The sequence below is a fragment of the Ursus arctos genome, unplaced genomic scaffold, assembly GCF_023065955.2.
Source record: "Ursus arctos isolate Adak ecotype North America unplaced genomic scaffold, UrsArc2.0 scaffold_3, whole genome shotgun sequence".
In the NCBI taxonomy this organism is placed as follows: Eukaryota; Metazoa; Chordata; class Mammalia; order Carnivora; family Ursidae; genus Ursus; species Ursus arctos.
This window is the reverse complement of record NW_026622985.1, coordinates 25,357,024-25,369,023: the sequence shown is the minus strand read 5'-3', so window position 1 is coordinate 25,369,023 and position 12,000 is coordinate 25,357,024. Positions and strand designations below refer to the sequence as shown.

General features: G+C 33.4%; 1 protein-coding gene across 1 annotated transcript in view; it reads left to right on the top strand.

The window, feature by feature from the left end:
• The window catches only part of PCLO (piccolo presynaptic cytomatrix protein), a 372,284-nt gene that overhangs the window by 232,509 nt on the left and 127,775 nt on the right, over positions 1–12,000 (top strand). The window contains exons 7-8 of the mRNA XM_026504655.4: positions 1,047–3,234; positions 8,333–8,469. Of these exons, the coding sequence (XP_026360440.3) occupies positions 1,047–3,234; positions 8,333–8,469 (2,325 nt within the window). The remainder of the gene's footprint in view (positions 1–1,046; positions 3,235–8,332; positions 8,470–12,000) is intronic.

The following is a 12,000-nucleotide window of genomic DNA, read 5'->3' as shown; positions in this document are numbered from 1 at the left end:
TAGGTCAGGCATATTACTTATGTCTGTTTTGATTAGATCCCGGACTGTGACCTTTTCTTGTTTTTTCTTTTGGGATGAATTCCTCCATCTTGGCATTTTGTCTAGGTCTCTGTCTTCCATGTGTTAGGAAAGCCTGTCTGTTTACATCAGTTTATTGAAAATGATCTGTCACGTCTTTTGATATTCTAAAATTGTATGATTCTCAAGATCAGTGGTATTTATAATGCAAGTTTATAACAAACCAAACGAAATCTAACATATCTGACAATTCATCAATGGTAGACCTTATCAGATTTCTTTTTAAATATTCCAATGGGTTTTTATTGCAGTCAGTTCCCTCTGCTTCATGTATAAGTTGCTAAAACATTAAGAACAACTAAAATTACTATAGAATAATAAAGTTGAAAGAAAACATAAGACTCAAATGGTCATGAAAATGTGAAATATTAAATAGAAAATCAGTCAGATTATTCTTTTTTTGGTGAAAAAAGACATTAGAGATTTAAAGTTTTTCTTTCAAAATATTTCATGATTGGAATAGGAATGACAGCCACCCTTGGGTAGGGGGAGAAGTAGGAATGAAAAGATAGAAGCAAACAATTGAATTTAACAATGGTAAATGTGCATCTTCAACAACTATAACTTTAATTTTAGAGCACTAGCACAAATACTCTGGTCATACACTTAGCAAATAGTTTTATGTGTACTAAACAGGATGAAAAATGAGTTTCTAGAATTCTCTTAAGAGTCTAACTGAAATATAAGCCTGGGTAGCAATGAGTTCTGTGCTTAATTTCAAAATTCACTTCTAATGTTACAGAAGTTATAATAATAAATAAATAACTTACCAGGAAAGGAAAATTTATTTTTCAATGAATTGTATTTGTGACTAATAACTTAAAATAATATATTAAATTTTGTTTTATTATTTTGTCGTGGCTAAAACATACATGAAATCATTTTTATTTAAAATGTAAGTTACAAAGATTTTTAATCTTTTTTCCCCTTTCTTAGTAAAGTTCTATTTTTTGTGTATTTAATTATAGACAAAAGGTTCTCAAACTATGACACCCTCTGGCACCCAGAAAAAAGTTAAGAGAACTCTGCCAAACCCACCCCCCGAGGAGACCTCCACTGGCACTCAGTCAACATACAGCACAATGGGCACAGTTTCCAGGAGGAGGATCTGCAGAACCAACACAATGGCACGAGCCAAGATTCTCCAGGATATAGACAGAGAGCTTGACCTTGTAGAGAGGGAATCTGCAAAGCTGAGAAAGAAACAAGCAGAACTTGATGAGGAAGAAAAGGAGATTGATGCCAAATTACGGTATCTGGAAATGGGAATTAATAGGAGGAAAGAGGCATTATTAAAGGAGAGAGAAAAGAGAGAGCGAGCCTACCTCCAGGGAGTAGCTGAGGATCGGGATTACATGTCTGACAGTGAGGTGAGCAGCACCCGACCAACCCGAATAGAAAGTCAACATGGCATAGAGCGACCGAGAACTGCTCCCCAAACTGAATTCAGCCAGTTTATACCACCACAAACCCAAACAGAATCTCAGCTAGTCCCTCCTACGAGTCCTTATACACAATACCAATATTCTTCCCCTGCTCTTCCAACCCAAGCACCTACCCCATACACCCAGCAGTCCCATTTTCAGCAACAGACTTTGTACCATCAGCAAGTTTCACCTTATCAGACTCAACCAACATTTCAGGCTGTGGCAACAATGTCCTTCACGCCGCAAGCTCAACCTACACCAACCCCGCAACCTTCTTACCCGTTACCATCACAGATGATGGTGATACAACAAAAGCCACGGCAAACTACATTATATTTGGAGCCCAAGATAACTTCAAACTACGAGGCGATTCGCAACCAACCCCTGATGATAGCACCTGTTTCTACTGATAATACGTATGCTGTTTCTCATCTTGGGAGTAAGTACAATAGCTTAGACCTGAGAATAGGATTGGAGGAAAGAAGTAGCATGGCAAGCAGTCCAATATCAAGCATATCTGCAGATTCTTTCTATGCAGATATTGACCATCATACCCCAAGAAATTATGTCCTAATTGATGACATTGGAGAGATTACCAAAGGAACAGCAGCATTAAGCACTGCGTTTAGCCTTCATGAAAAGGATCTGTCAAAAACAGATCGTCTCCTTCGATCCACTGAAACACGTAGGTCTCAAGAAGTGACGGATTTCTTAGCACCTTTACAGACTTCCTCCAGGTTGCATAGTTATGTGAAAGCAGAGGACGATCCCATGGAAGATCCCTATGAGCTAAAGCTTCTTAAACATCAGATTAAACAAGAATTCCGTAGGGGAGCAGAGAGCTTAGATCACCTTGCTGGTCTTTCCCATTATTACCATGCCGATACAGGCTATAGACATTTTCCAAAATCTGAAAAGTACAGCATTAGTAGACTCACACTTGAAAAACAAGCAGCAAAACAACTACCAGCAGCCATACTTTATCAAAAGCAATCAAAGCATAAGAAATCACTAATTGATCCTAAAATGTCAAAATTTTCACCCATTCAAGAAAGTAGAGATCTTGAACCTGATTATTCAAGCTATATGACTTCTAGCACTTCATCTATTGGTGGCATTTCTTCCAGAGCAAGGCTTCTTCAAGATGACATCACTTTTGGCCTCAGAAAAAATATTACAGACCAACAGAAATTTATGGGCTCATCTCTTGGTACAGGGCTGGGCACTTTAGGAAATACCCTAAGGTCGGCTTTGCAGGATGAAGCAGATAAGCCATACAGCAGTGGCAGCAGGTCCAGACCTTCTTCCAGACCTTCTTCAGTCTATGGCCTTGACTTATCAATTAAAAGAGATTCTTCCAGCTCTTCCCTAAGACTGAAAGCTCAAGAGGCTGAAGCTCTAGATGTTTCCTTTAGTCATGCATCACCTTCTGGCAGAACTAAGCCGACCAGTTTACCAATTAGCCAGAGTAGAGGAAGAATACCAATTGTGGCCCAGAATTCTGAAGAAGAAAGTCCACTCAGTCCCGTTGGCCAGCCAATGGGAATGGCCAGGGCTGCAGCTGGACCCCTTCCACCAATATCTGCAGACACCAGGGATCAGTTTGGATCAAGTCACTCATTGCCCGAAGTTCAGCAACACATGAGAGAAGAATCACGAACTCGAGGCTATGACCGTGACATAGCGTTCATCATGGATGACTTCCAACATGCCATGTCAGACAGTGAAGGTAAATTGGGCCTCAAACTACCTTGTTACTCTCAAAACTCAAACTCTTATTTTTCTGCATGTTTAATTTTCCTTCTCCAAGGATGTATTCTACTTTTCTTAGTGCGTCTTTTGCATGTTTTCTTCAATTTTATTTCTTGTAAATGGAAATTTGATCTTGTGTATAGATTTCCTAGCATGCTTTTCTTTATTTCTTTTTAGTTTATTCTTTTATTGGTGTTTCTTGATTGTTTGCTTGATTTGTTTGGTGTCCAATTTTCTAAAACCATTATCAAGTAATTGTGTCAATAAAATATGGTCATCCTTTAAATCCATAGTTGGCAAGTTTTTCATTGTATGTTCTTTTATTTTTTTAAAATGCATTTCTAAGTATATTGGTCAGTTTCTTTCAGTTTCTGAAATTATTAATACTTAGAGTCATTAAGTACTATTCTGCTAGACTTTGTAATAGAAAATTATTTACGTTATTTTTGTGATATCCTTGTTCATTAATTGAGAGAATGTTTTCTTTTTGAGAATCTTTGGCTAAATCCCTGATATTAGCGTAATATAGAATTTTATAATTCTCCTTAAATAAAGGATTAATATTTTTATTTCCCTCACTATGAATACTGTAATTGACAAGTTTGTGCATTTTGCATTGCATACTAGAAAGCTTAGCACTAAATATGATATTGACAAAAAATAATTATACCAGTACACAGAAAACATTCTTTAGATTTAGAATCAAAAATGTGCTCACTACTTTTGTAAGTTTAGCAAGCTGAAGCCCTCCTGGTTGGTGTACCTATTTTGGTTTTTCCTTGGCTTTGCTTTTTGCATCATCCCATTTTTTTGCCCTAAATTGTTTCACTAATTGTTTTTTTTAATAAATGATTTAAGGCAAGTATATACCTTAACTGAACACTGGCTTATGATAATTTTGTTGTTGTTTAATCATATAGAATGATAGGACTGTAGAAAATTATCTACTCTAAATATAATTGTAAAGACAAGGGAGGAGAGTTAAAGGGTTATATAGAGTCCTTTCCATGCCAGCAGGACTCATGACTTTTGTCCTCTTTTTTCTCTCCCTCTATGGTTTACATTTGATGTAGGAATGGTTTGAGTCCTGGAAATAAAATATTTCTCATTGAATAAAAATATTATTACTTCATGCCTTTGAAGACTGCAGAGCACTAAACTAACATGAACACCCCCCTTTTAAATCTGACATTTTCTCTGAGGATTCACAGGAAAATATGTTTTCATGAAAAGAATTTTCCTTCTACTTCTATATCTAGACACTAATATGATTTTAGAAGTTCAAATCTAGATTTGAATAGGATTAAAATGAGTTGCTGGATCTGAAAGTGGAAAGATTCCTCTTCTTAGTGAAATCCCAAGACTGGTTCCTTTCTGATTTATTTTCTTCTCTACAGGCTATTGGGTTGACCATTTTTATTGATAATTATTCAATTAATAAAACACTGTTTGTATATTTTTTTATTTAGTCAGTTTGAATCTCTCTAGTTAAATAAGAGTTATGATATGTGGAAACAGTTTTTTTCTTTAGTTTTTTTCACAATCCACATTTTACACACATTTTATACATATAAAACAATTGCTGCAGAGGAATAAAAATTCTTCAATAATCATATTGGTAAAATAACAAGATAAAACAAAAACTTTAATAGGTTTATAGCATAACTAAACACCTAAGGCTGTGTGTGTGTGCATGGAGCATATATTTGAGAGAATTTGACAAATTTGTTTATTCATCATGGATATTTTGTCAACATGGTGCCAGACATTTAGATTTTTCTAGATATTCCAGAATGTGGTATTTATTTACATACAATCATATAAAAGTAACCAAATGTTTTATTTCTCATTTATATGTTTGAATGGTGTAAACTTCTAATCATCAAGGAATGTATGAAAAACATTGTTTTCATAAAGTAGATGATGAGACATCATGCAGCATACAAAATTATGAAATGTATGAAGATGATATCAAAAAATAATTAAAGTGAAATTTAGATAAAATTACACAATTAAACTAAAACATATTTAAAAATTAACCAGACAAGAAATTTAGCCATGAAGAACATACAGATATAGAATTAGACAAATGACAAACATAACAAATTGAATTACATATGTAATATTATGTGTGTGAATTGTAGTGATTATCTTTAAATGTTGTGTTTCAAGATGTTACTTTTTTTTGTTTGTTTTTAAATCATGTAAAAATATTACTTTTCTTCTGGTATAGCAATGGCCTGCTTTTCTTTTGAAATCTTGGATTCCTTGGGTAATTAAGGGAAAAAGTAGAAAATATTTTTCCTAATTACATAACTAATTTGTGAACTCATGAAATACTAAGAATTTTTAAATAAATTTTTACCAAATATATCTCTGTAATTCAATGATAAGATCACGTTGAGAAGTATAACATTCCAACAGGCTATTTAGTATTGAGTAGACAAAAGGAAATGTAATTGCCTTCAAATTGTTGTGTGCTTTCTCTGAATTCGATTAAATTCTAATTTATAGACTCTAAGAACATTTTTCAGATGTGTTCTATATGACTTTAGTTAATTTTGAAATAGCTCACTTTAGGTAAAGTCTAGATAAGCATAATTTACATCACTTAGTATTTATGGCCATCAGCTTGAAGTTCACAATTTGATGTGCATGCATGTTGGTTAAGTACGGAGCAGGAAGCCCTTTTTTGGGAGCAGATTTGGAGGAAAGCTAAGCTAAAAACAGTCAAGTTATATTTATTTTTACAAACACAAATATTTTGTTGAAAACATTTCAAAGTATACTTCAAGCCAAAAGAAAAAAAAAGCATCAATATAGTCTCTTTTAAAAAATTTTTTCAACCAATATTTGATACTGAATAGAATTGAACTATTCTTATAACTTTGAATAATGCTAGACCTGAAAATAGCTTACTTTTATTTTACATTTATGATTTCCAGAAAATATCATATTATTTTCCTAACAGCCTAACTTAGTTACATATTGAGTTATTGTAAGAAATAATAGACAATTAAAGTATGTAATCAGAAACAAATTGACAAAATTTGGATTGGGTTGAGATTCTGCTTTATTTGTATAGACATTGCCAAGAAAACATGATTTAAAGGATTGTGATTCAAATGCACTTGGCAAAGTTATGTATTCAAGTGAAATCATGTACTACATTATCCAAGATATGCATTTATTAAAATCAATATAGATTATTTTTTTCATGAGAAGTAAATAATAAGAATATGTAAGAAGTAAAATAAGATAGTATTACTCTGGTTGGGGATAGTCTATTAAGTTTTTAAGTGACAATGATTACACTACAGATTTGTTTAGTATTTACTTATCAAATTTCTATTACATAAATATTTTGTCATAATTATAGTTTTTTAGTGTCAAATTAAAAGTATGAAAAACCATAATATATTATCAAGGAGATCGAGTCAAGATTGTATAAATAATAATGCAGTTCAAGGGACAAATTAATATTTATTTTCAATGTGTATCATAATTAGGGTATTAGTTCTTTCGCTAGTCGATGATTAATTTTTCTGTTTCATTCATCTCCCAAACACTTATTGATTGTTATGGCATTTGCAAGGCATTGTTTTTAGTGTTGAGGAAGGGGGAAAAAAAGAAGACCTGAGTCTTATCCTCAAGCAGTTTAGAATCTCCTATTAGAGATCAGATAAGTGCACATACAGCCACAAACCAGGTATGTAACATTGCATTTCCTCAAACTGAAGAATGACTAAATTATGACACATCATCAATCATCATATTTATTGGGGGGAAATGCTGTGGTTAATCACAGGAGGTGACCACAGGACCAAGATCACAGGAATTATGGAGGTGAGTAGTGGTTTATATGCTATGGGTTTACCAGTCCTACCAGCAAAGATACAATGAAAATTACTTGGGGAAAAATGTGTTGGGAAGTTTTGGAAGAGAAGTCAATCAAGGGCATAGACAGAAAAAGAAAACTGTGATGAATTAGGAGAATCAAAAGAATGGCATTGTAGATGCTAGAATTTCAAGAAAGCCTAAGTTGATACAAGCACCATCAACAAATCTTTCAGTATGAAAATTTGAGAAGGGCTGCTCCATCTGCCATTTAGAAAGCAACTGTGTATTTCCAGAGATCCTTTTCACAATTTAGGGATCCTTTTGCAAAGAATAAAACTTTACATAGTAAGGTCAAATTCTGCATAGTAGGTAAAATGGGATTTTTTTTGTCACTAAATAATAGCTTTAAAAAACTTTGGAAGTAGTAAGAACTGAATGGGATGAATAATTTAAAATAATTATGTACTTAAATATGGTTGCATTTTCAAAAAAGTATTTTAAGATGTCAAGTTTTGTCACATTATAAGTATTTAAAGCAGTCAGCGAGCTCTTCAATCTTATTTCTAAATCCGTGGCCACATGGAAAATAATTATTTAATTTTTAACAAAATATTCTAAATATATTTTTAATAGTAGGCTACCAGGTGGGTATGGCACACATGTTCCTTGCAATAATACTTGGGATCCTCTTAGAAATAAATGTTTTCATTTATTTATCGAATGTTATAGAGTTGTCTTGTTTCAAAAATACTCACTTGATGTTCAAAGCCAGCAGCCACATTAGTAGTGATTGATATGAAAGTGGGAAAGTGACAGAATCTTCCGTACTGAAGGACAACATTTTCCTTAGATTTTAATGGTGGGTGTAGGTAGTGAGAAGAGATGAGGAGGCAGGAACTCAAGGGTTGAGGTTCAAAGAAGGACTTCTGAGGAATATTCACTTGTTCATTTATTCAGTCACTATCTAAATTTCTTCTCACTTAAAATTTAATTTTGTTTTATTTTGCTCTGAGAGGTTGAATAGGTGTGTACATTATTTTTTTCTAAGTTATTCCATGGTACAAAATTTTTCTCATAGTATTGGAAATGATTTTTCTCATCCTCTTGGTAGTTGTATTTGAAATGCATGAATGGTTAACAAGCCTGGAGCATGTTGGTACTTCAGAACATCTGCTGTCCTCTATCATCTGTATTAGTTGTGGCTGCAATGTTTGATATTTCCTTGGTCTCCAAAGCCTATCATCTGCGTCGTGAAGAAACAGATTGGTTTGACAAACCCAGGGAGTCTCGTTTGGAAAATGGACATGGTCTGGATCGCAAACTGCCAGAAAGATTGGTCCACTCTAGACCAGTTAGTCAACATCAAGAGCAAGTAAGTGCTATATTGAGAAATCTCTTTCAGATTTATCCCCCACGGCCAAAAAAATCAGTGAGTCCGTCAATCAGTCAATCAGTCAGTCATCCTAGAATGGTCTCAGTTATCCTAAAATACATGGGACTTTTGTCAATCAAGTTCATAAACATTTTTTTCAGTAACTTAAAATACTGAGTACCTTATTTAATAATCCCTGGCTATCAACATTGCAGCATAGCGGTAGTGCTTCTACTGGGCAGTTTAAGTGATTCATTCCCCCAAAAGATAGTTAAGTTTGTACAATATACGCAACGCTGCTATACAAGGACAATACCTGTAGCTCCTAAAGACCTTACACAATATTGGGTGAAATAGATACAGGTAATTTCAGTGCTTTTCAATAACAGTGTGTTCAGGTGTTAAGAAATAGCAAATAAGGAGGTGACCAAACCAAGTCAGCTGGGGACAAGGAAGGCTTCATTTTGGGAAAGAAGGGAATTTATATTTTAGAGTCTATTATATGGACATGTTTGTCTCATGTTTATCTTTGGATTTTATCATCAGAAAAACTCAAACTGGATACTATTAATTAATATCTATTTATTTTATGTTTTCTAAAGATTTATTTATTTTAGTGAGAGAACACTCACATGCATGTGTGACCAGGGGAGGTGGTAGTGGTGGATGGGGGGGCAGAGGGAGAGAGAGAATCTCAAGCAGACTCCCAGCTGATCACAGAGCCTCATGCAGGGCTCAGTCTCACAACCCTGAAAGCACGACCTGAGCCAAAATCAGGAGTCAGATGCTCAACTGACTGAGCCACCCAGGTGCCCCAATTAATATCTATTTATAGGTGAAACTAAAACTTAGAGATAAATTTCACAGTTAGATAAATGTGATAACAAAATTCATGGTCGTATTCACCTTAGAACAAATCAGGTGATGCTTGAGTGAATTTTGAGAGACACATAGGAGATCAACAGTTGGATAAATTGAGGGAGATTCCTCTGGTTAGCCCTGTGGCCTCAGTTGCCTTAAGAGAGCAGATATTTGCAGGCTGTGTATCCATAATCATTAAAATACCCTTAGAAGAGACAGTTGAGTTATTTCATATACGTTAATTCCTGTCTGATCAGTGATTCTCTGATACAGAAGACAACTCAGTTTTGAACAACATAGGTAAACCATATGAACTTAACTGTAATTTACTTCAATGTTTGTCACATTCAAGTATGAAAGAGATGACTTTCATCACACATACGTACCATTGAAAAGATAGTACCTGTAATCAAATTTTATTTCCAAAGCAGTTTCATTTTTCATGGACAAATTTCTAGCTGTTAAATAGAACTTCTTAATCTCAGGAGCACCTGGGTGGCTCAGTCAATTAAGGGGCCAACTTTTGATTTTGGCTCAGGTCTTGATCTCAGGGGCCTGGGATGGAGCCCCGCATCAGACTCCGTGCTCAGTGAGGAGTCTGCTTCAGGATTCTCCTTCTCCCTCTGCCCCTCCCCCTGCTCTGTCTCTTCTCAATCTCTCTCTCAAATAAATAAATAAATAAATCTTTAAAAAAGAATTTCTTTATCTCAAAATGTTGTTCTGTATTGGTTTATATGTGCTATCATATTTTCTAGAAATTTTGGAATTCTTTTATGTTATATTCTTTTTAGTCTTTGATATCTTTAAAAACTTTGTAGTTTATCCTCATCCCCCACCCATCTCCCCTCTGGTAAACATGGGCGGGATGGGTCAAATAGGTGATGGAGATTAAGAAATACACTTACGATGAAAATAAATAAATAATTAAATACATTTTTTAAAAAAATTTTGGTTTAGGGCTGTGTTTACCTCTATATACATGTCCATATACTTCCATTTCTTTGTACTTCATTTAAATGTATCAGACAATTGAATTAGACTTATCTTAGATTACCTTGTTATTATTAAAATTGTATTTATAGCTATAGTTCAGTCTCACCAATTAGATCAGCCTGACGAGCAAGGAAAATTAATAAGATCATTCTGAACATGTTTATAAAATATAGATTCACCTCTTTTTATCTGTAGTTACTAGAATAATAAATCTGTCAGCTGAAAATAGCTTCTTTGAATATATTTTACTGTAAGAATCTCTCTATATTGACTTACTTTTTATATCTTACCTGTCTCATTTGTTTCTTTGAAGTTTATTATTTTCCACAAACCTACATTAAGTCAATGAAAGCACAAATCCTTTAAAGAAATCTTAATAAGATGAAATATATAAACTGGAGAGCTGGAAAATAACTCCTATTCAATTATTTTCTGACATTGCCATTTCCATGGATATTTAGAATAGTCTTGTCCAACTAATTTATTCAACCAGTATTCTTGAAGAATACATTTTTACATAATCTGTGTCCACCTCAAAAAATATATTCTAGAATTCTATTGTATGTAGATGAAACATTAATAACCTTAATGGCACTTTTTGATTCTAATTTTCTGTTGCTAACATCTGCAGGTTTATGATTTAACCCACTGAGGATATAATACATCATATTTAAACAAAATATAGACCAATATAATGCCAAAATTGAGCAGAATATATTTCGGAATCATTTCATGAATTTCCTGCTATTTTTTTATAAAGTATAAAATGTAAGGATCCTTCTTAGAATTATTTAGACGTACATGTAATAAAGTAATGTGTAATTTCTTATTAAAAGTAATTTTTTACATTTAAAAGGTTTTTACTTTTTTTATTCTGATACCTAACATACAGACAAAAAACTACACATGCAGTTACCAAAACTGCAAATATGCAGAAGTAGAAACTAGTTATAAAGTGAACGGCCATAAAACCAGCACACGGACCAAGAAAGGGAACATGCCTGCCTCAGAAACCACTGTGTGCCCCTTCCAGGTGGTAATCCTCAACCTCCTTCAAAAAAATGACAAATATGCTAACTTTGTGACAATAATTTCTTTGTTTTTCATTATAGTTTTTTCTAAACAAGCTACAAAGAAGATGACATACGTTTTGATTACATTTACATAAAGCTCAAAATTCATGGTATTTTTTTGCATTAATATTTGTCTTCAGATACTGTTTTTGTCATTAACTCATCATAACTGTATTTTGGTCTAGAGAGAATAGCAAAATGGCATTTTCGTTTTATTCACTTGTTTCATCTCTAATCATAAAAAGGTAATATCTAGCTCTTGGTACTAATAAACCCGATGCTTTTATTTGGAAACTTATGCATAACAAGAATTTATACTCATAAAAAGCCCTGGAGGCAAAAGTAATAAAACCAAACTGATTAATTCAAACATGAACTTATCTGCTTTAGAAATAACATATAAAAGTACATGAGAAACATAGAAAATTTTTTCTGAATTTTTATTAGACTCAAAATCATATTATTTGAATATAAACATTTGAATATATATTATAATGTGTATACATATTTGAAAGGAAACAAATACTGATTTGCTTTATTCACTTCATCTATAAATAGGACTGATAGCCCTCACAGGGTAATTATAAAGGTCAACACTTCTTAA